Source organism: Ammospiza caudacuta, chromosome 2 (assembly GCF_027887145.1).
Source record: "Ammospiza caudacuta isolate bAmmCau1 chromosome 2, bAmmCau1.pri, whole genome shotgun sequence".
NCBI classification, from domain to species: Eukaryota; Metazoa; Chordata; class Aves; order Passeriformes; family Passerellidae; genus Ammospiza; species Ammospiza caudacuta.
Genome location: NC_080594.1, coordinates 45080192 through 45106204, shown reverse-complemented (window position 1 = coordinate 45106204; position 26013 = coordinate 45080192). Strand labels below are relative to the sequence as shown.

General features: G+C 37.0%; 1 protein-coding gene across 4 annotated transcripts in view; it reads right to left on the bottom strand.

Moving 5' to 3' along the window:
* Positions 1-26013, bottom strand: part of YAP1 (Yes1 associated transcriptional regulator) — an 88351-nt gene that overhangs the window by 15638 nt on the left and 46700 nt on the right. The window contains exons 3-6 of one of the 4 annotated variants that reach the window (XM_058824040.1): positions 23387-23502; positions 14961-15074; positions 2572-2765; positions 1026-1073 (exon numbers count right to left, since the gene is read on the bottom strand). In XM_058824040.1, coding sequence (XP_058680023.1) covers positions 1026-1073; positions 2572-2765; positions 14961-15074; positions 23387-23502 — 472 coding nt within the window. The remainder of the gene's footprint in view (positions 1-1025; positions 1074-2571; positions 2766-14960; positions 15075-23386; positions 23503-26013) is intronic. The other 3 variants (XM_058824048.1, XM_058824057.1, XM_058824065.1) reach the window with 3 other exon arrangements.

The window sequence follows — 26013 nt, the reverse complement described above, 5'->3', positions numbered from 1 at the left end:
ACAAGAAAGTATTTATTCCAGGGTGTCAGCACTAAGGTCTGAGGTTCCTATCTCTCAGAACTAGTAACATTCAAGGTTGTGGTACTCAGAATGCAACAGTACATCAGTACTCATGGCTTCCAAACAGAGGATACTTTCATTTATTCTATTATTCTTGCCTAGTGCATACAGAGGTTTTTCTTAAAAAAACAAAGAACAGTACAAGCTAATATAAATATTGGTACTAAGAATCAGTAGATTAAAATACTGTTATCATTAGTAAACATGAAATTCTCTGAATATATCCATAAATCCACCCTTCCAGAGATTCATTCTATGTTCAACTTCTTTAGCAACTGAAAGAAGACCACATTAAGCTGTTTATTATGCTTCACATTTTGAACAATTTTATTTTGGTCTGACCTTTTCATAACTATACAGTTGTTTCTTATATGCATGCAAGAGCCAGTTAAACATCCAAATGGAAAAACTATACTGCATAGCAATTATTTTGTTCATCTAATCTATTAAGTAATTCTGTTATACTATGCGTGCTTAAAAATTGTAACTATTTCAAGTGACTCTTCATTAAGTGATAACAGATATCCTTCTCTAAGATCATACCTGCTTTAATGAACTGATAAGAACATTCATATGAACAGTATTTAAAAGTCACCAACTACTACCTTAGGTAGTTTGCTTCAAACAAACATCTTGATGACATCAGGACTGGAACAGCAGTATCCTCAAGAATGCTAAACAAGAAGGCTGTTTTCAATGTAAAAAAATGTGCAATGAATTCCTTGTTTGCTCTTAAATATTGATATAAAGTTGTGGTAATGGAGCACTCCTAAAAACAGTGTTAGGGCTGTGACCAGAAAAGTGATTCAAAAATGTGCATGGCAGAGGCTAGTTTTTTGTTTGCTGGTTTTGGGTTTTTTCCCCCTTCTTTTTTAGAATGTTTTCATGTAGCAAAAAGTTCCCTGCTAGCCTAATTTAATGCTTTCATTTTTCTAATTATGCTGAAACATCAGTTTAGAGCCTACCTGATGTTTTGGAGAATTTGCTGTGCTGGGATTGATATTCCGCAATGCCTAAGAGTAAAAATAAGATGGATAAAAATTACTTTAGCTGCATGGTTTACCTATGCAGGCTGTCTTATAAACACCATCTTGCAGTATCAAGCCCCTGAGACAGGCCAGATGAGACAGGATAAGGGAGTTAAGAACTGTGAAAATCATGACACAGTGAAACAAAACTCACAGATTTACCAAGGATGCATATTTGACAGACAAGCTTAATAACTAAGGAGAACAACATGAAGAGAATCGGTTGTCACCTGCTCCAAAGTTAGTCAGGTTCTCAATGACAACTGAGGCAAGAAGACAATTAGAAGGCCTACCTAGACACATGCTAGCACAGGGTAAAATGTCTGTTTGTGGATTAATTGCAAAGCAGAAACAGCAGAAGCCCAGGTGCTTAAGCAGAGAGAAAGTCCTGATGCCACCTTTGCAATGTATTCTTACCTAGAGCACTATAAAAAGTAATGGCTGTAAAGATGACCCATCTTACACCAAGAGATGCTGAAGATTCCTACAAAATAGTCCTTGACTACAAAGGGGATAACGGAAGTCAGATTCCAGGACAGAATACTGCAGGTGATGAAGAAAGAGAAAAGCTGTCTTTGAAGACATTAAGATGTTATCCTCTTCTGAAACAAGACCCATCACCCAAAGTGAAAAAGGAAAGATTTTAGAAGGTTTTCCTCAAAGAAAAGATTAGTGCTTTTTCTGCCAGTGTCAAAAACCCAAAGAAATATCTTAAGTATCTAGCACAGATAGTTATAACTATTAAAACACTCAGATTGAACAATCGAAGCAGAAGGCTTAGAGTAAAAAGGAGATCAAGTCCGAATTCCAATCCAGAGATTGCCGAGTCCAGCCCTACACTTTAATATTTGCTACAGCCATATCCATATAGTAGAAAACACTGAAAGGCATAGTTTGCAGCCTTCTTATGAAGTTTGAAATTCTTCGGGATAAGAAAGCCACAGGCTCAAAATGCAGCACAAGTTATTCAGTTGTTTCATGCTCAACTCTACTATTGAACAGATAAGATTCTGGCAACAAGGCGTTTCCTCAATGTATCTTATATAAACTTTGAAAATACTTCAAAATCCTACAGACTGCAACAGGTTCTAAAACTGAAGATTTTCCTCCACTTAAAAGGGAGAACTAAAGTAGCTGTGGGAAATAACTTTTTGCATGACTTGGAACTCAATGAATAAGAAATATATTATTAGGAGGAATATCCAATCATATCAACAGTCCACACTGTCATCTTTATAGTTTGTGAAGCCTGCTCTGTAAGAGTTTTGTTAAAGGGAGGAATGAGGGAGGAAAGCAAAACTCTTCAGTCTTAAAAAATTAAATACTTTCACCACCAAGCTGATATCAGTAAGAGAATGAATTCAGACCTTTTTAGATCTCAAAGCTTTTTGTATAGTCACTGGTCTTTAGGACTCGCTGAAACAACAACTTAGAAAAATCAAAACATAACATACAAAAGAAATAGTGGAAGTAGGTGTCTAACCTGTGGCCTCACCTGCCGAAGCAGTTCTTGATGCTTCAGTCTCAGCCTTTCTTTCTCCATCTGTAGCTGCTGAAGTCTCATCTGTTGCTGCTGATTGGAGCTACTCCCTCCCATTACACCACCCTGGGGACTCTGAGGAGCCAGAGGAGGTGGCTGTTTGACTGGAGCACTTTGGCTGATTCGCTGATTCATGGCTAAGGAACCAAAACAATAAACATTTTAAAAATAAATTCAAACAAATACATGCAACGGAAGTAGTATTCATGAAAGGTATACATTAAAAAAAATACAAAATTACAAGGCATGACAGTACAAAACATGCAGCTACATTAATATTCAGAGTGTGAAACATATGCTCATGTGTGAGCAATTGATGTGTGCAAAATTAACACAACAGTCTCATGGTTAAGACCATGTACTTATTCTAAAAGATTCTAAAAACAGTTTAATGGGCTAACTGGTGAAAAATTCAGAAGTGGTAGTAAAAAAATATTTCAAGTCGAATTAGAAAAATCTCTCTTCTTTCTAATAAACTATTCTCACTACAGACATGAATAGTAAATAACTTGCTTTATTTACATGGAATCCTAGGTGCATTTAACTTGAGAACACACAGAACAACAAAATGGATCATTTCACTTTTACCAAAAACAATTAAAGGCTACCTGTTGTGGTGCAAGGTCATGCAACCAGCATTCACATCCTTGTCACATCACTATTTTAGTGTTAGAGGCTTCATTTAGAGCTTCTTGATAGGCAAAATTACAGTTGGTACAGAAATGGCAGATGAATTATACAGCCATAAATGTGGACATCAACACAGAAAACATTTTGCTAGTGCTTCATTTTCTTTTATCCCCCAGAATTATGCATTGCATTTTTCCTGGGCAGCGGAGCCTAAAAATGGAGCTTTGAAAGCATAATGCACAATGAGAACCCATCTTCCCTTCCCCTATAAAAGCAAGGCCTAAGACAATTTTATTTTATAAAATAATACATAACTGGGATGTATGAGGTCTGATTTCTCCCTCACATGACACCAATATGGTTAAAGTCAACAGAGCACTGGAGTTCCCAGAGTGAAAGAGAGGGTGGGAAAAGCTAACTGTATTGCAAGGGCACTATTTTCAGGGGCTTTCAGCTTGGAATTAGCTCTCCATCTCCATGGTGTTCCCTGCAACAGACTGAATCTGTTAACACTCAGTATATTCTGCAGAATGCGTTTGCTGAAGCAATGATGGGAGAATGGCAGGGATTTTTTTTTTCTGGGAATGAGGATTATGGTTTACAGAAACTAAGAAAAAAAAGAGAGAGGTTCTTTTAGGATGACAGGGTGAAGTGGGAAAAAAAAATCTGTAAAATTAGTTTGAATTAATGTTTTCATCATATAGAGGATTCCTGGAATACTAATATTTCTAACTACCATAAGAAAGGAGATTTCTCTCATAAAAAAATCTGTATAATCTTTTCACTGAAAAGCCCTTCAGTCTCCACTGTCTTTTGCATGTTCAATTTAAGGTAAAGTAGTGCTGTTCTTCTGTTCCAAGAAAGCCAACATATATTTATCACATAATACTAAACCAATTAGAGACCCAACCCTGCAGTCTACCCTTTCAACTAATCCACTGGTCCAGCACAGACTCAGCAGTCTAATGGGCAGAAGGGTCATATTTTCATGAGTCCAGCCAACATAAAATGCTGTAAAATAGCTTACAGTTTTTTGAAACAGTACTTCATGTAGTTACTAGGTTAAAGAGCTTCATACATATAATTGCTAATATGATAGAACTTCCTGTAAGGTAAGTGAACCTGTGAAGTAGGAATACAAACTGGATCCCAGCACCAAGTAGAAACAATGAGGGCTGCAGTTCAGTTCCAACCTACAAGTCTCATCCTGATGCAGCATGAAAAAGAACCAGTGGGAAAACGACACTCCTGTGGATCAAAGGCTAAAATCAAGCAGTTGATGTTACAAGACATCCAGCATCACTTCACCATCAGAACTGAACTTCAGGACAGAAGGTGACCAGAGTGAGCCAATTAACCAGCTTTGCCACGTGTGCTGTGGTCTCTGGGCCAGTGGCAGGAAGAACAGCCCAAGACACCACCAAGAAACTTAAGCAAAAGTCCTAACACCATCAACACCTGCCCTGTAAGGATGTGGGCAGTGAACATTTAACTACAAGCACCAGGAGCTCCACTGGGCAATATCTGCTGGAAGCTTGACAGCAATTACTCAACCTTCATTTATCAAAGTTGAAGCAAAGTTGAAGCTAGAGAAAACAATGCAAAAAGCAAGGCAGCCCATCTAGCAGCTTTAGATAAGCTAGACAAGACATTGCTGGAGTGGGGAATAGATCTCCTTTCTCTCTTTTCAAATCTGGAACCAGGACCATGCCTTTTGCTCTATATATCTTACTCTCTTTCACAAAATAAGCAGAAATGAAGTTAATAGGGGACAACGGAAAACAGCGTTCTCCTGCTGTTAGTTAATTCTGCAACCCTATCCAAAGTCTGTGCTACCTCTCAGATGTTCCAGGATCCAAACCCTGCTAATAAACAAGATGGAAGGTCAATTACAGTGTAAAGTCAAAAGGGAGAAAAATTCAAAAATTACAATCACCTGAAATGAGCACATTTAAGTTAAAAGCAAACTAGCTTGTAGAATTTAAGTACTCAAAGCTGGAAAATGTCAATTTTCTGTTGGTTAAAAACACTCCCTTTATAGTCCTTTTATATGTATAGTCCCTTTATATAATCATGGTTTCAGAGTCCTACCTCAATGCAGTTCACAGCCAAGTCATGTTACAGATAACCTCATAAAAATTTAATAGCGTCTAACCTTAGTTAAACACTTCAGTGCAGTATCACTAACATTCCTTTAATATGTTATGAATTTATTTTTCATGCATGCACCATACAAGTATCTCTTTTCCTCAAAGAGACAGCTTTGTATTTCCTGCTCATGCCACTTTCTGCTTTTTTTATTTCTGACCATTCTGCCCCATTGTTCTCATCTACTTGACTTTGCAATTATAAATTTAAGAAAGAAATCACGTTTCTCTGATGTTTTTCATTTTATTCCCTCATCCTAGATCCCCAAATGTCTTCTAATGTCCACTTTGAAAGCAGTCTTTCTAAGAAAAAGCATATCTAAAGCAGAAATATCGTAAGATATTGAGACTTTGGTGTATACTTAAAATACATCAATAAATATTAGGGGATCACTTAATTATATAATTTGATAATTATTTGGAAACTGAATCTAAAATTCCACTATTACTACTACTACTACTACTACTACTACTACTACTATTATTATTATTATTATTATTATTATTATCATCATCATCATCATCGTATAATTGAAAGGATGTTTCTGAACATTTTATTATTTCAGGAAAGTGCAAAAGACTTCTAATTGATAAGATTTTAAACAGTCCTCAGATTTTTTATATGCGCGAACTCTTTTTAACAGTGAAATTAAACTAAAAGTCAGGATATTAGAAGAAGATGCTGCCAACTGAATTTACTGACTTAACATATCCAAGTGAAAAAACCACAACAATAGTATCAATGATTTTCATACACTTTGGTGATTACACAAGCATGCTATCTTCAAGGGAAACTCAAAGAAGAATGTAATTATCTATAATTTTCAACACAGTATTTAATGAAAAAGCGGGGCGGAAACACATCTTGTTTCAAGAGACAGGAAAAACCAGAGGGTTTTAAAGCTTTTTGTTGCTGATTTGCTGTTGAGGTACTTTTGCTTGCTTGTTTTGTTGGTGAGCTTTTTTTTCTTTATACATTCCCAATTCCCCATTACTTACATGGACATGACTGCAGAAATCTGCACTCTAAAGAACATGCTCATTAATGTGATTTCAGATAGCAGATTTTATTTTTTGTACACCTAATTATTTGTAATGATCCTGACATGCACAGCTCTTATGAAGTACTTCGAATTCAAAGGTGAAGAGCTTCATTTTATCTGTTAGCTAGGACTTACGAGTTTCTACTACATTTTGTTCCTTACCTTCCATGGCTATGGAAAGCATTTAAATAAGGGGCTGTGCACCCACACAGTGGAGGATGCAAAGACCTCACAGGCAGAGCAGGAACAAACAAGTCTTTGTTTCTAGAAGAGGGAGATTTGAGGGAGGAGGAGGGGCAGACAAGTTAAAAAACATGGGCAACTTAAGACAATAAAAAAGATCTTGTCCTAAAATATGGCTTCACAATCTGCAGAATACAGTCAACTGCAATTGCTGCAATACAGCTTTGAGAAAATTACTGGTCTTTAAATGCTACACATTAAATATTCTACTGGAAGCAGCAGAAATGCCTCTTCTGTACTATACTGGACAATACCTGACAATTCCTGAAAAAAGTTTAGACTGCTGTCGACATACATGAAAAAACCCAAACAACCAAAACCCAAAAAAAGGATGAAGAGAGAGAAGCAATTACCAGGCACTGGTGTTAGAGAGAAAAGGCCAACAAATTTTTAACAACTCAAGCATAAAAGGCAAATTTCTCTCCCAAGATCCTCTGTCGGTTGAAAATCCCAAGTCCCAGGGCAGTGACAGTTTGCAATAACACAGCACCTCTCTCCTATGCAGAATTACATGCAGAGATTGCACCCTTAGTGATTAGGACACACAGCTGAATGTTGTTGTTTCTTTCCTACTTATAATTCCACCCTTCAAAGCTAAACCTAATTTTAATCAGCCAATTCAGAGATACTACTTAGCTGAACAAACAACAACAAAAAAAGCTCAGGATGTGACCATACTATAGCTGAGTGTCCTTACTAATAAGAATCAATGTTTTCATTTGGGGAACTAAAGAACTTGTCCCCTTCAGCTCCATTTTGAAACTAGATATTTTGAAACTGTTGTGCATAATTTTTGGCTGTAGTCAGGTTTTAACCTGGTGCTAGTTTGCAACACTTCAACAAAGGCAAAAATCCTCTTTGCTTACATTTAAAAGAGCAATGAAGAAAAAAAAAATACCTGTAGGATCTGAAAGAGTCTCAGAAGTAATAAAAAACATGTTCCGAGGGGATTTTTAAGAAAGGCTTTCTACAACAATTTGTTGTTTAATCAGGATGTAAGTTATGTTTCTGCATTGTATTCTTTATAATATATTGCTATGTTACTCTAAGGAAATCCCACTCACAGTTTCATAATGCTGCTGTTATGAAACAACCTAAAAATTAGCAAAATAAAATATTCCATTGCTTTCAGTCTCTGATTAATCTGACAATCCCGAGTCTTAGAATACGGGGGAAACCACAAATAGACTGTTCTCTGGGCTCATTTTGCTGCTTTAAGTGTACTAACAAATCTTAGTGTCTTAGGCAAATAGAAATATTCACAGACTCCTGAGCTGAACTTTTGGTTAAAGCAAGATATAGCCAATGAAAATACTATTACAGAATCATGTCCAAAGTACAGACTGGTTACTCTGCACTTATCAACTAGTTTCATTCAAATTAAATTAGTATTTTTCTTTTTGTTTTAGTACCACTATCACACCTGCTGGTTAAAACAATATAAATTAAGTTCCTTTTTCTTTGATAAATCTGCCATTGTTTTTGACGTCTTTCTGTATTGTCAAATGTAGATTTGCAATAGCCAGACTGACTTGAGCACCATTAAGACTCTACAGCATGCATAGACTCTTGAATCAGTGGTAACTAAACTGGAGTAAAAAGCTGTGTCAGTTCTTTTCCCCCCACAGCAGTAAACAGCAGTGTTTATAAACCACTTTCACTCAATGTATGCCAGTTTCAGAAGAACCAAAATATTCTGGCCAGCCAGAAAAGCAAATATAAATTATATTCAGCAGTAAAGTAAGTAGCTTTTAGGAACTTCAGTGCACGCATATAAAACAAAACTCTTTAAATAATGGGCTCTTATTAGAATTCTCTTTTAACTCTCTACATAACTCTTTTTCACTTTTTTTTAAAAAAATCAATTTTAATTTTGGAAGGCTAAACGAGTTTTAAATTCCTTCACTTACAGAACGCAACTGACACTGTAAGTATCAGCACTACAGAACCATATAAGACAGAGTGCACTGGACAGATTATGAGTAGAAACCTGAACTAATGTTGTTTAAATTTAAATTTTATGTCTGAAACACTGAAGACTACAGCAAGTGCAGGAATCTGAGCTAACCAAAGCCTCACATGCCTGTCCACTGACTCTCTGGCAAAATATATTTAATGAAAGCTCGTCCACAGGTTAGACCAAAGTTTTATCAGCAAAGAGTCCACATAAGGCTATTAGCTGTGAACAGGTTCACTGTTTAATCACCACATAATACTTCCTGGGTTAACTAACCAAAAGACAAGCTTCTCTACAGTTTCTTATAAACTAATGTGATAACTTTTTAAAATGCAGGTTTCCTTTAATTTGATTGGGTGGAACAAACCCTATATATACACATCTGCACATCTTCATCTTTTTTTTAATTTGTCATGTGCCCATCAGAAATAATTAAATAGAAATTACAGAATCCAGTAAAAACTACTGCCAAATAAAAATCAACAATATGCTGTCAAGAAATACTTCTATATAAAAGAAACTACCATCATGTTTCAACACGATTGAATTCAAAGACAAAAAGCCTGATGTCTTTGAATTTTAGATCATATATGATTAGATATAGACTATATAATTACTGTGGGTACATATATTTAGATTACAGTTAATGAATCATGTTCAAAACGATCCACCTTCAACTTTTAATACAGTATGCTCATTAACAGGAAAGTGCAAACTGCTGTGTTAGAAGGATATGAAGGAAAAAGTGTCCCTGTTAGGAGTGCAGTTTCCTTTCATTATCACAGCTGCTTAGCACAACACTGCAAGCATGCATTATTTTTACTGGCACCCAGACATCATTAGCAATAAATCTCCTTTCCCAAACAGGATTCAATTACTCTGAAAACAGAACAAACCACAAAACAGGTGTAAACTTACATAAACCTACTGTCCTGATAAATTCTTAAGAAAAGTGTGGGTTTCTCTCTCTTTCATAGTCTAGAAATATTCTACATAAAGTAGGTAACTGCATCCTGACACAACACTTGTGGACAGATTTAGTGATTTCTTCAGTGAACTTCAGTTAAGAGGGAGAAATATATCCTGCTTTCAAACAAACCCAGATTTCACTTTCTGATATAATCATACACAACAAATAATTATTTATTGTCATTACCATAAGGAAGCACCTGCCTTTTACAAAGGGATGCTTACCAGTGAAATTTCATCTGCCTCTGCAAATTTGCAGCAGGCTTTGACAGAAGTCACTGGTTCACTGAAAACTGATCTTCTTCATCTGTAAACATCTCTGACACACATACCAAAATACAGAAGTCTTTACCCCATCCTAAGTGATCTCCTGAAACTGTTCTTCTGGAAAAACAGAGACAGGCAAGTGAAAAATCTAATACCACTGGACCTTTTTAGATGGAGTCAAATCCTCCTGTGTTTTACAGGGTATATAAAGAGAATATGCCATTGCATTTGCAGACCAAAGCTACTTGTGGTCATGCTCTGCTTTTTGTGCAAAAAACTGAAGGCAGTTCTGGAACTTAACAAGTCTTAAATGCTACTATGATCAGACACAAAGTCTGGGCTTTTTTTTTTTTTTGACTAGACAAAGGCCAAACCCCAGTTTTCCAATCTAGAGCTCCAGTTCTATGCTGTCCAAAAATCTGCATCTTGAAAGGCTTCTATAAACTAATTTGAAGGAATTTATATTAAACAAAGTGCTAGATAGGTAAGGAATAAGAAAGCAACACTACGGAATACCTCCTTTTAATTTCGGATACTTAAAAATTAGCAGATGCTCTGAAGCTTAAGCTTTAATTGAATTTCAAACTTGTTGTGTGTTTGCTTGTTTTTTCTTTAAACAGAAATGATAAATATATATTTCAATTAAATGTATACTTGACTACAGTGTTTCTGAACAACCTCTTTTCACTTTTTCAACGACAGTTTTATACTACAAAAAAAAGGAAGCTGCAAAACCTGGTGTACCTTCTCTATAATCATATTATCATCATCACTTTTATTTCATTTTCTAATTGTGCAGTCAAGCAGCTACTGTATGGAGGGCCCCTATGGCACTTTTCCTAATGATATTAAACATTGTTTTGCCTTACCTTCCCCCTCATCCAAAATTCATGCAGAACTTCAAAGAACATTATCTCTAAGTGGGAGTGATAAAGTCATGGCAGTGATTTCAACCTGAGGTCACATATTTTGCTTCATACCCCATTATCACAGCTCCAAGAATTGGAAAACCCGAAGGAAAGAAACTGGGAGTGTGCAAAATCGGTATGACCATAAGTTACAAGCCTTTAAAACATAAGAAAACTCAAACATTATCTTTTTTTACTCCAGTTCCTAGAGACACTTGTCTGACTACTCTACTGGAGTAGTAAGGTCTCCACACCAAACTTAAACCAGCAGAAATCAACTGCCAGTTTCCAGTGTTTTCCCACTTTAATTTCATCTTTGAATTTAGGACCCTCAAAGGGCAAAGTACTTAAGGTTGCACTTCAAAACAAAGTCCTAACTTAAATAAGACTTAAAATACCTTTAATGGTATTTGATACAAAAGCCAATTCTTGGAAACTTACAGCAAAAAAGCTAAACAATTTTAAACCTCAACTGGTTCTAGGAAATTTGATTTTATAGGAAAAGCAGATGTTCTTCTACTTCACCAACTCCAGCCACTCTGAATGCATAGCTGACCTGCTTCCTATCCAGATGTTTGAATATCAAGAAAATGCATTATGTTATCTGAAAGGCTCAAAAATCCAGTAGGATCTGTGAAGACTGACCAATGAACAACAGCAGAAAAGACAAAACGGTCCCAAAAAAAAGTTCAACCCGACAGTCCAATTCCATCAACGGGAAAAACCCTCTTCTAAATAAAATGAAAAACCAAGGCAATTTGAGGCCTCTTACTTTGAGGCCTGCAAAGGCACTGAGAAGGTAGGACAGCATGTTTTTACCACATGCTCCACCAGACAAGAATCCTGCTGACACAAGCCCAAGGACCAACCCCCTCCCATCTCCCTACTCCTTTGATCCCATGTCATCTTTACGACTGCCTGTGCTTGGCATCAGAAGACCCTCCTTTCCTTCTTAGTTCTTTCCTAGATATTAAAGTTTGTGAATTACCCTAACACAAAACTGTTTTAAAGTTGTATTTGTAGACTTGGAGAACGAAAGTCTGAGCCACAGGACTTCACTGACACTTAAATGGTGTAGCTGAAGACCTCTAACCCATTTCAAAGATGCTACACTTGAGTCTTGGAATGAAGTTCTTATCTTCAACTTGGAGTGCTCAGGTTTGAGACCCAGCCTACCCAACAGCTATTCTGACAGAGGCTCTTTTTTGATGCATTATTTCTAAAAGTCTGCTGCAAGAAAGAATACATACTAATTACACTCCTTTATTTTTTGTTTAAAAGCATGAATGCTATACCAGAATGCTCCACACCAAATCAGTCCACCTGAAATAATTTTTCCAACTGATTTTCCTTCCACTCACTCTTTTCTAGCCACAATAATGGAAAATTCCAAGCACTATTTAAAAAAGAGCTATATCCACACCTACTAGAGAAAATAAAGATGAATGCAAAGTTTCCATCTGATGAGGAACATACAGAGACATAAAGGCTGTCTCCCTGGAAGCTGGGAATTCAGAAGCAATAAAGGCAAAAACTCTTCATACCTTCTGCATACTGGAACAGACGAGTATGTTTGCACATACCATTGAATAGGTTTGTTTTCCTCAATGGTTCTTAAGATTGGTGAAAGTGGCTGAGAGAGACATTAATTCCTTCTTCATTTTCAATCACTGTTAGCATCACTGTAATAACCAAAAGCTTCCACAAGACAAAGATGAATTTATCCTGCTTCTGGAAGTATTAGTAGTCACAAATATTGAAAACCAAGCCCTTATATTAAAGCATGGTGATAAAAAAGGGTTTGGTCATCCTCAGGGGAAAAATACAAACAGAAGTTTCAACCTATATTAAGCACAGAAAGGTAAACTTCTGAGTCATTCACATGCTATTTAGGGTCACAGCACACATTTGCTGAGGATCTCCACATAGTAAATAAATGCAAGCTCAGTAATTTAACTCTGTCAGAGATTTTTTTTGTTTCTTGACTGGAGTGACTTAAGGAGGTCACAAGTAAGAAAGCAACAGGAAAAGAATTTTGTATTTTCTTGGCTCAAATTATAAAAACATAAGCCATAATACAATGTGTAGAACTTAGGTTTTCAAGGAAAACTCCTTCAAGCTCAACTAGCAGCTTGTCTCTATTTGCTGTCACTCTAGATCAGAAGAGCCCACATGCTTTTTTTTTCCTTTCCTGCCCCTTTCAGTTACACTTGAGCTCTTTGACTGAAAAGGTCTGGAACAGATTAAAAGTCCGACCACAAAATAAAGAGCCTTGGCATATACTCAAGCCTGTCTGGGATACACATACACAGTGGGCCCAAAAAGGGAAGCTATGCAGCAAGAAACCCTTAATCAGTCTTTTGGACATTTCTAGCTTCTTTCAGTTTAACTGCACAGCCTTAACATTTGATAGGGTTTCAGTACACACAAGACAAGCAGCTTTTGCCCTTACAGTTGGACCACTCTATTTACCAGAATACAAAATAGTTGTGAAAAGCAAGATTCATCTCACTCACAACCTCTGTCTATTAAGGCATTTTCCACACCCCTTTTTAATTCCAGTTAATCTTTAGAAATGACAAAGTAATGCATGAAAAGAAAAAATGATACTCTGGCAAGATTACCTGAGTAAATGTAATTGCAAAAGGCAACACTGATTTTCAAAATGACTGCTTCCTTTTCAGCCTTACTCATATACTACGTAATTGTGAAGTTGCAAATTACCCACACACTCCTCTTGCAATGTGCAAACAGGTCTGTAGCTCTGGCTGGTGTTAAAGCCAGCATGGACATTTGCCATAGCTGACACCCCACCTTTGGGCTCAAGTTGCATAGTGGTTCAACCTGTCTACAAACTGGTGAGCAGTTTATAAACAAAGCGTGACAATTTGGTGTTCTCCGTAAGTGTAAACAGATGTTGTAAGTAAGCACTCAAGCCTACAAACCAAAATGCAGAATTTCTAGCAGACATTTCAGAAAACAAAACAGAACAGTGACTGTTGAGTTTTGTAGCTCTGTATTTATATGGCATTCATGGAGTTAATGCCTCTCCCAGAAGGGGCCCACAGTTGTTGTTAGGTCAACCCCTGTAAAGCTTCAAAGGTTTTGCATCCCCTCAGCCTGACCTACTCAGTGATCTGCACACTGTTTTCATTTAGCTGCACTGAGTCCAAAAGTAAAGCCTGAAAACCACAATGATCTCTTCTTTTTTTTTTTACTCCTACTGTTTTTCCATGGCTCTGGAAAAATAATTAAAATCCAAAGGAGTTGAAAATAGTAAGTTATTGGGAAAACAAATCAAGGGCAAGCTAATAAGGCTGACGCCCACAGGTCATGGCTTTACAAAAAAATAGAAATTTTAATGCCATACTAAATACATCTTGGATAATCTATGAAAGTAGTTTAGAGTCTTCATATTATATGTGATTTCTATTCACAGTCATCAGTGCCAATACTTTATTGAAAAGCTTGCAGTTCAGCTCTTCATATAGATCAAAAATATAATTGAAAAAAATTACATAAAAGTTCTGTTTTGTTTAATTTCTCCATCCAGACTTTGTGATCATTAAGTTACTATTTCTATTTCCAAAATTAAATAGTCTTTATCCCACAAAAAGGTTATTACCTTTTATAGTAGGAGCAACAAAACTAGTAATTCCTCATAATTTGTTTAATACAGGAAAGTTTCATCATGATAATCACTGTGACAAGCTGGAATTATAAGCTGGTATAATTTTCAAGTGTATTTAAACAGCATGAACTATTATTTGACAATGCCCTCTTAAGATAGCACAAAGGAAAGTAAATATTTGTTTAGGAATTAAAAGATTCTACTGCAGTAAAGTTTTGCTAATTTAAAGGGATGAATGAGCTTGTCTGAAACCATCTCAATAAGTAATTTCTGAATGTCACCACTCTGGGGAACTGTATGGATCATGTGGCAAAATACCAACCCGTAGCATTAGAAACTTGGGTAACATACAGTCCTGGAGGATATAAGCTAATAGTATTTATCTTAGAAAAAAAAGCAAAAAGTTATTTAAATAAGGCCTCTACAACTTAAAATCTATTTTAATCATACTATAAAAAGTTTTCAAAATATGCCTGCAAAATTAAAGCTGCGTGAACTGAAGCAAATCAAGAATTCTGAATTGAGATGAACTTTTACCAAAGCGTGGGTCAAGCCTTGGGTCTAGCCAAGATGTGGTCTTGTTCTTATGGTTTATGTAGTAAATTTCTCCATCCTGGGTCATAGCTTGTTCCCATCCATCGGGGAGTGGGCCTGCAATATAGAAGGAAGGAGTTGATGGCGGGCTCTTGCTTGCTCCACCTGAAATTGATCTAAAAAAAATTTTAACATTCTACATATATAACAATTCATGAAACAGAAGAGTTTCAAGCTTATTTCTGGGATTAAGGGCAAAAAAGTGCTGGGTGGAAAACGAAGGAACAGGAAACACTTCTATCATTTTTATTTAGGATTTGGACTTTAATTTTCAAGTTTGTTTGCATCCTTTCATATGCTTTTGACATATCATTTTGCTATAGCATTCTAGTATAAAACCAGCAATAAGTCAAGCCTGCCAGAATGAAACCAGCATGTGCACCAGGAAAAAGAAGCATAGAATAATTCTACCTTCCACAGAAAAGTTCATCTAGTGATTAAGACACAGCAGCAGGAACAAGCTAACACTGAGGAGATCCTGAAATGATCCTGTCTTTCACAAACAATTAAAAAAAGAAGTGAACAAAACTAATTTCCTCTTTACCTCATACTCTAACTTTTGGTGAAAGCATTCAAAGCTTAAGCAGACAAAAATGCAAACCTGAAGAACAAGGCGGGCAAACAAGCAATGACACAGCAAAGGCAAGGAAACACAATGAGCAGTCACAAAGACACAGGGCTATGAACAGCAGTGCAATGTCTCTACAAGCAGAAAGGCACACACAGGAAAAACTACTTCTAGAAATGGTCAAAGGAAAGTACATAATGATGTTGTAGAGTCCATAGTTGAGGTCTGAACACAGCCTGAGGAATGGTTCCCATATGCTCCCATCAGCAGCTTTCAAGAAACTACCTTTCATTCCTATACCAATCTTAAACCCCTTGTTCCCATCTCTATATGATCACATACAGTCACCCATACTTTGCTTAGACTGAAAACTATTTAAAAAAATAAATATTTATCTCATCTTATCTGGAAGGTGCTTTATAAATACATGATTTTGAATTTTTATGCTCACATTGACATGAACCTTTAAAAATGTCTAAATTAGATAGAGGAAGATCTTCCCCATATTTTAGATTTAAGTACAATCCTCAAATTATACAACAAAAGATTCACTGCACACGTTAAGAATGCAAAAGAAACTAGGATAAACCTGCTGTAGCAGCAAGCCATTGTATTTCAAGTTCTTCTACTCTTAGTCAGCGTGATACAATAATACAACAGCAGAAGCCATCTGGCTGTTAGACTTGGACGAACAGATTATTCCGTATGATGTAAGATACACTAAGTGTACACAAATATCATTATTTCACACATGAGATTCAGGTATAGCCAAAAATATCTGCCCATCCTGTAAATGTCTACTACATCCATCTTCGAACTACATTAGCTCTTGACTGTAACTCTGTCCTGAAGTCATGCTCCTGCTGAAGAATTCAGTCTAAAGCTGGGAGAAGAGGTAGGGAGGATAGATTAGTTTGCTTAATCTCAAAAGATGTTCTTGTAGAAACGTCAAAATGAGTAAAAAAATAATTCAATTGCATTCCAGTAATATCCCAAGGCATAATCAGGACAAGAATTTCTTACAGTGGTCTTTGAAGATCCCTTGCAAACTACATTTCTAATTTAAACATTCATTTTGGCTCCAAAAACAAAGCCCTTCTCTAACAACTTCACCACTCCATCATTAGTGCTACAGATGAATTTCAAGTGAGGAGAAACAGTGAACTCTAGGTATTTTCTTCCCACCTCTACTGCTCTAAGTGTTGCCTACAAGTAACAAGTACCTCAGTTTCATCAGAAGCTAGTGAACAGAACAGGCAACAAAGGGTGACAATACTGCAAATGATGCTTAAAGCCTAAGATACTCACTGTAGAAAAGGACTTTGATGGAGAAGGAGAAATGAGAGCTCCAGTGCTGTACTTTGAATGCTGTGTTTTGTTACAATACCCAAAGACCAGCCAGCTAACCAGTGAGATGTTTTTTTACAAAGGTGGAGCAGAGGACCACAACGACATGCCCCCCATCATCCAACTGTAGAAGTCAATGAAGAATCAAACCCACTCCTTCACTGCTGAGCCAGCATGCTAGCCATGCAGGCAGACCTTCTCACTACCACTCTCCTCAGAGTCCTGCTAAGCCATACATGCCTTGGAGAAACCCAGCAAGAGATGCTTCGTGAACTGCAAAGCCAGAAAAACCCTCTTTGGCTTCAGGAATAACAAAACCAGCCTTGGGGTGTCAGTCCTGCTGAGCACTGAAATCTGTACTGGTCCGGCATGTTCCTTTGTAGCAAGTAAGAACAAAATGCCTTTGAAGAAGGCTGCCAGGAGCTGATCAGTCCATCCACCTGGTGGAATAATGCTACTTAAGAGATTCAGTGATCTGATGAGTACTAGATTACTACTAGAGACAAACCTGGGCAAGGTTCTCTTTCTAAATAAAAAGCACAGCTGTGGAACAGGACAAAAAGGTTCGTCCATCTGCTCACCCGGCTATCACAGCAGCAAGCCTTCCTTGCTAAGTGCTATGAATGACTGTAGAAGCAGAGCTTTTATCTCTGGAAACTTCTGGCATTAATAATGTAGCTTGCTTCCTTGGACAACAAACTGCTCTCATGTTTCTGCTGTCATCGTTACATACTGAAAAGGCAGTTCAAAAATTGAAATTATTGCCTTCTGCAATTCCTGTTTGGTTTTGTAATTGTGGAGCTAGAAGACATGTCTGATTTTCTAAAGGGTCACTTGATAAACTCTGTATTTGAGGCAACTACCAGAGGAAAGAACTAAACCCATGCTGAGGAATAGGGGACACATTCACCCAGAGCATCTAGGAAAAGTCCTTTGCAATAACATGCCCATTTATCCCCAAAAGGCTGAACAGGAACAGAATTTTTAGTGTTAGATAACCTAGGTCACAACAGCTAAATCCTATATATTGCTGCTGTTCAGACCTTTTCACTAAAATTTCCATGGTTACTGTAGCTCACGTTGTATAGAAACAACAATACTGGGTCTAACCAAAAGTCCATTTAGTCCAGACATCTAGCCTGGGGTGATGGACAGATCTTGTTGGCTGCTGAAAGTAGCCCATTTAGGGACTGTCACATTCCATAAACTTTTGAATAAAGCACCAAATACATAAAGAGACCTAAAAGGTATAGAGGCTACGAATAGTCACTTGGCCTCACAAGCATGTTGGGCCCTGGAACAGGCTCCTCAGGGACATGGTCATAGCCTCAATCCTGACAGATCTCAAGAAGTGTTTGGACAATGCTCTCAACGGTGTGACTCTTGGGGATGCCCTGCACAGGGCCAGGAGTTGGACTCAATGATCCTTGCAGGTCCCATCCAAATCAGGAGATTCTGTGATTCTATCACAAGTTATTCCTTGGGCCAGTTTCTCTCTGCTTACTAAGTGCCTAAATATCTCTCAAGTACTTCTCCAGTCTCCCCTCAAACTATTGTAAATATTTAGCACAAACAGTACCCCTGTGACATGGTCCCCCTACTAGTTCTGTTTGGTGCCTCCTATGACAACTGAACCCTATCACAACTGCAAGTTTAGAATTCTGTGAAATAATTTGCACAGGGAGACACAACCCTTCTAGGCAGGGAACTCAGCCTGCACTGTGGTACTTTTGAGGACAAAGTTACAAAAAATTAAATTCTGATTTCCAAATGTAAGCCAGCTTTCCAGAACTACTGGTAAGCCATACCTCTGTAACTAAATATTTATATAATGGTGTAACTTCATATAAATAACATGTAATTTCAAAAGTCTGTGTGCATGTCTCTTTGGTGCATGTCTCCACTTTTTGTGAGTTTTTTTTTAAACTTTCTCATATGCCATGGAATCTGGAATGCAAAGCAGAGCTTGCTGCTGGCAGATAGAAAGCAACTGGAAGAGTAACAAAAGCAAAAATGTAGGAGAGATTTAATCTGTGCTGGGATAAGAAGTGAATCTTGCAAGACTCTACTATTCCTAACACTTATTTTTAAAACAAATGTAAACAAAGCCATATTTTATCAACAGGTCAATGCATTTAAGAGGGCATCTGTATCTATCTACCAACTGACTATGCATGGACAACCTGGGAACTAGAATACCTATGTTCAACAACAGGATTCACCTTCACCTCATACAAACACTGATCTCCAAGATCTTTCCCAATCTTTCTCCGTGAAAGCTGAACTTCTTCCTTTCAGTCATTGTGGTTCTAAAACTTCCAAAAACTGTGTCCAAGTCCACAAAATTTACTTTAAGTACACCTTTATCCTGTCAAATTAGTATAAAAAGACACTTTTTAAAAAGGGATGAGTTTTTGCAGATGAAGAAAGAAATTAACACTGTCATGCAGATACTTAGTAACTCAAGCTTCAGAATAGACCATAGTGCTGACTGTACACAAAATGGAATTTTGTACAGTCAGCACTATGATGGCTACACAGACACGATCTGCAACTGAAGTGAGCAAGAACCTAAGAGAAGAGCTAGAACTTGCTTTAGTTATTGGCATATTCCTTCCTACCCACCTGTCCCCTGAGAGTTATGAATTCAAGTGTCCATTTCCTTACCAACATTTAACATGGCACTACAGCCTTACCTTAAGAGACAATGGAATTACACTAGGTCTACAAACTTTCACTGGGAAACTCAATTCAAAATTGCCACATAAGAATGAAGACAAAAGAGGACAAAGACACATAATCTGCTCCAAAGCTAATTATCTAAGGTCTATGTGCAAGCAGAAAAGGCTAAAGCATGCAGTCCTATCAAGCCTGACTCAAGCATGATTCAGAAAGTAAAAGTATCTGAAGAACAGAAATACACTAATACAATTATCCCATTTCTGTTGTAGCAACTGTAATTGTATATGAAACAGCCACTGTTTATTTTCAAATGTATAACTTTACCTCAGTAGGAAATGTATAGGAGATGTTCCTAAGAAGAACAGCATACCATTACTACCACCTTTTTGTTTGTTTGTTTTAAATCAAGGCAGAAGAAACTATGTTGTGTTTTTGTTTTTTTGGTTTTTTTTTTTCTGTTCTTTCTGTTTTCCTTTAGGGAAAAATGGTTAGAAACAATGCAAAAAAATGAGAACAGTTACAATGACTTTTTATATACATGTGGCATATGTACAAATAACAGGCTTGTCTCCTTTCTACTACTGAAGTGAAGATGCAATGCTATTTCACATATTAACCAACAGATGCCATCTAACAGAGTACTGTGCTCCTTCCCTGCATACATATGGCCCAAACTATTTTAGTTGATTACTTGTAGCAACTAAGTTAAGAAAGACAGACATAAACCCCCTCACTTTTCACACACTGATGACTTTCTATAAAGCATGTAGCTAACTAACACTCATAGAATAACTCATTCACAAAAGTCATGCCTGGAACAGATATAACTAGTTCAGATGTCCATTAACTTCTTTGAAGAAATGTAATTTGCAGCAAGATACCTAAGTGCCTCAAGAGATGGAATTTCTTAAGTCAGATAACCTAAAGATTTCAATCTTATGCTAAACTACATGTTTCCCATTTTTATATTTTAACAATCTTTTGACTTGCCCTCATCACATCTTTCCTGAGTTCTTCTTCCCCTATTTATCCAAAAAGACAACAGGTTTATCTCCAATATGCACACATCAGCTTTCACAGTTCTCTTCTCTCTGCATCTTCAGTTTGTTTTCCTGTTCATAGCAATTTCCTTGCTAATGTCAAGAACTCTAATTCTGACTAAATGGTTAAAGCTTCTAAAGGCTGTCACAACAGCTCCCAGAAATCTCTCCTATGTTTCAGCACAGTAACTTGACTCACAGGCTCCTGAGGCAGTACACTAGAACTTGGACAGTAACTTTAAGGGCTAAAATTAATGAGCACCATACAAGGTCTATACAGAAAGGAAAATATTCTCCTTTGTGGCATTTCAGACACTTTTTTGCAAGTCAGTGATCTCCAGCTGTCACAATACTCACACTCGTTTTTTCCCAATATCTTTCATGAAAGGCTCTCATGCACTAGGGTATGTTTCGCTGCCAGCAATATTTCATAACAGGAAACTTCTGTCTTTAAGGCCTCAACTTGATTTCTCGAGGATGAATGCCCAAATTAGAACATTAAGTAGTCTTAAATCTGAGTGCCAACATCATGACTGTAAGTTCCACTGTGCTGAAGTGGTACATAGTTACTTGACTTTTCCATTTCTCTCAAAGATTATTCGAGAGGCTACCAAGGAAGCATAAGCCACCATGAACTCAGTAATAAAAAGTAACAAAGCTAGGTATAAGAGACTTTAGTAAAAACAAATAAACAGTCATAATTTAAAGTTTGTACATAAACATTTGCCAGATCAAGTATCAGAATCACATCCAATAAATGCAGATTTGGTATTATTAATTCAAAGCAGACTTTTGTTAATAGCAAATAAGGGTAATAAGCAAGTGCATCCAAAGTGCCAGTTCCAAGTCATACTACCTCAACTGACTTAAACTTAAAAAAACCTAACTCCAGATAACATATGATGTATACACAGGGGTTCTGAGTCCTTCATGCACTTTATCAGACTCAGAGCACTTGGGGAAAAAAAGCTTCACAGGATTTTCAGTTGATATTCAACATAGTATCATCTGTGATATTAAAAATAAATGTTCAATGAACTTGTATCCAAGTAAGTGCTTTCTCAAATCACAAGACAACCCACTTGCCCTTTTCAACTGTTCTTTACTGCATGAACGACAATATCTATGCAACATCACTCTCTCACATAATTATATCAGGCAATTACATGTAAATGTTCTTTAAAAAATAATCCTTGTGTCCAGATTACTAGCTTCTTTCCAAGTTTGTTACCACCCTGTTACAATTTAATAGTACTTTTTTTGCTAAGAACCCTTCATTTCTAAGTACATAAAGTGATTCCTACTTTACTATCAATATTTTTTCCTGTGAATTCTTGGTACAGCGGAAGGTTTGAGGAGTTATCTTAAAATATGTCAATATTGAAACAGCAAGCATCTAGTTTTAGCACAAATAAGCAAAAAGGCAGGACAGCCCAAGGGAATTGTTTCCTTTCTCCTATTCTCCCTCCTTTAGAAGTGTCCCTACAAAAACATGCCACCTCTATTGCTGCAGGTTTCCTGGGATAAATTTACACAGAAAATAATCACACTGTTTTATTTTCACATCAGAGCCTGAGACCTTAATTGCTGTGAATCACAACTTCCTGAACTTGAACAGGACTCATTTGTTTCAGGATAATCCAGCCTCCTGGCCTAGCCAGCAAAAAGTTTGATTAACTTCCCCTCTAATACTCAGTCATGAACAGCACAGTTTGGTCACGCCTGTTAATCTTTTGGTATTGTGTGCAGCACATGAATTGCAGCATGAAACAAAGCTGTCTAAACAGACCACAAAAAGCAGCACCAGAGAATAACCCTTGGGAAGTACAGGAACAGCAGACACACACAAAATACAGTCAGACTGTGAGAAAATAAATATAACATGAACCTCAGTGACAGACAGGAGGTGACAAAGCCAGGGCAAGACCAAGCACTCAAACAAGCATGGTACCAAATTTATCTGCTTGCTCTCTGCATAATCAGATGCAAGAGCTCTGAAAACACACAGTAGATTCTATAGCAAGAACAAGAACATTTTACTGCTGTCTAGTGAGAGCCCTCCCCACCCCTGCCCCCAGCCAGCTGAAAAACAATTCTATATTCCAGGAAAAGGCAACAGACTTCCTCCAGTTAGAGCAATAATGACCATGATACTGGATTTTGGAAGTAAGAGAAACACAAGAGGAAAACAAAAACATCTCTGCTTCTAAACAAGACTTTCATGGTATTTGTTTGATCCATTTAAGGACAACAGGAAAAAATTATATGTTCATATTAAATGCAGAAAATGTAAATAAATGGTGGTATAACATGTCTAGTCAGTGAGCAAAGGGAGGCAGAGGCAGAAGAACACTGTGAAGCACAAAAGCTTTAATGTAAATTGATATTAACTGAATGGAAATTCTGGTCTTCATCAATTTAAGAGCACTTTGTGGTCAGAAGAAAATAGAGAAAAATTCTGCTTCCTTACAACTTTGAACCATTCATTTGAAAAAAAAAAAACATAAATCAAAGAACTACAGTGTTCTTTTTATTGACAACATAAATATTATACAAATTCTATTATTTCAACTATCAGCCTCTTGCTTGATGAATCAGACATCAACAAATTTAAAGTTTCAAACCAGGAAGAGTAGAAGAACATTTATTAAATCTGGACTCCCTCTCCCCCTGATTAGATTAGCCTGTGGTTTACTTGTATGATCTTTTTCATAAATGCAAATTTTGCTTACCTGATGCTGAGTTCATGATGTTCTGCTGCACAGAAGGACTGGTGGGAGCTGTAACATTCATCTGGGAAAGCATGGCCTTCCTAGGATCTTGCCATGTTGTTGTTTGATCAATGTGACTAGGACAAAACAAAGCAAGAGTTAGGACAGTCATGCATTCACAACAATGACCTGCTAGCACAGAAAGTTTAATAACAAAAGGTTAAGCTTGCCAACAACAGCCACATTCAAAACCAAACAAGAACTTTTTGGATTCTCTCCAAGCATCACTGTATGTCAGATTCCCAAACCCTTGCCCTGGCCACCACCAGTTTCCCAACCAACATTTGATTCCTTCTCTCTTTGATCACTTATTTGCCATTTTTAAATGTGACTTCACAGATTTTCAAACCAAGCCAGATATGTCTGGAATCTCAAGCACAGTCCAGTACCTCAGCATGATGAGTTCACATCCAGGGCCTAGAGAGTGGTAATGAACTGGCCAGTACGCAATCATTAGTGTTCCCAAACTTTCTGTGCATAGATCACACCCTCAGATTATCGGGCAGACTACTCTCCTCCCCACTGACACCTGAACAATCCCTCTGTGGTAGCTGAAGTAACCAGTCACAGTAAAGCAGTAATGTGAAAGGAATGTGCAGCTGCCTTTCAACTTCAAGCGAAAAGATGAGAACAGTAGGACTGTCAAGTAACCCACCCAGTCCTCTGCAAAACCCTGGAAGCTTACATTTCTCTGTTTTGAAAAAATGGCAAGTACATTCACGACTGTCATTCATGGAAGTATTCAATTCAATGGAAATACAAAAGTGTAATCAGTCATTATTTTTCTTTAGGAGTATATGATTAGCATGCTTTGCTAATAAGCAGCAGATGCAGTCTATTCATAACAAGCATCAATATTATCTTGATGCCATTTAACAACACTGCTCTGAGAAGTACATGGGGACGAACATACAACTCCAAATGAGTTGTATGAACACTGACAACAAAATTTGTTATCTGATCATTTAGAACCGGTAGAAATTAAAAATCATATTCAGATAGTATTGTTATAAATTAGAATCCAATGCGTTATTAACTTGGTACCATTCATACTTTAAATAAATTATCCTTAAAATTATGCTTTTCTGGATTACATGGAGTGCCCATTGTCATATTCTTCAGCAAAACCACAACAAGTAACAAATTCAGAAGGACATAAAATGAAACAGTAGTCACCAAAATAATTACTTATGTCAAACTACTCCCATTCTAATCTTCTGTTACAAGGTAGACATACCACAAACTAGCTTTTAAAGACGTTTTAACATATGTACATTAACACTCTCTAACCATGCACATAAGCTATTTCAGACCAAAGAGTTACAGACACACCGTAGTAGCTCATTTAATACAGTATGTGCTGGTTTTGTCTGGGGTAGAGGTTATTTTCTTTACCATGGCTAGTGCTGGGCTATGTTTTGGATGAATCTGGCCTCCCTCTGATCATCACACCAATAAATTATGTTTGATGGCTGGAGTTAAACCTCAACAAGATACTATTAAGCACACTGCATCTTTGGTAGCACAGGTTTTCAAATATTCAGCTTCACTGAGAAACATGCCACATACAGCAAGACTTCTTTATTTCTTTTTAATGCCTATTTATTTATAAAACATGGTGCAACATAGTAAAGACTGCCCTATATATACTGGACTATATATAAACCTTCATACTGGGGAACAATTTTTCACTTTTCTGCTGGTCAGTTTTGCAAAGCAAGGAAAACAGGTAAAGATAATACAGATGTAAAAACACTGCACTGTAATGCTTCACAGACCATGTGTTTAAATTACTGTACCAGCATGTGCTACTCCTCCCTTACATTTCTGATTTGTTATATTTGCTCAACTCAGTTCTGGCAACAGTGGAAACTGGGAAAACATGACTGTACCCATAATAACACATTCAACTATTGCCATTTAACTCATAAAAATCCATGTAGCACTATGAACTAATAAAATGCAAGGTACATAATTTATAGCCTTTGTTTTTATATGCTATTTGAGTGCAGAGTAAGAAATAAAAGGAAAAATGTTTTCTCCCTGCATTACAGAACCATTTCTACAGTTAACTGTAGGAACGCACTAAACAACATTGATCAATTTTTCAAAACACATCAGAACATGGGACAGTTAAATGAACTATGGAAGAAGCAGTTTTAGGTGTAGCTGCAGGTTGGAGAACAAGGACAGCATTACTGATTCCTCAAGACAGCTTAAGCATAGCACGCAACGTACAGTTAATGTTCATATGGAGTTGTTAACAAGGGTAGCTATTTTAGGCAGTAGCAGCTTCCAGCTTTTCCCTAGCTCAGTATCACTTGAGAACAAGTCAACATGTTCCTTACGTGACCAGCTGAACTACAATCAGCAGTCTTAGAGCAAAGAGCCATGGAGGAAAATCTTCAAAGTAAGCAAGCTGATTATATTAATATCATACTGACTGTATGACTGACTCAATAAGGCAAACTTTTTTCCCTCCCACTCAGCTCAGTGCTTCATGATCTACATATCCATTTCCTCCATACCTTCCCTCAAAACTTTTCTCCTCAAACTCCATAAAATCACAGTCCTCATACCTTACCTGC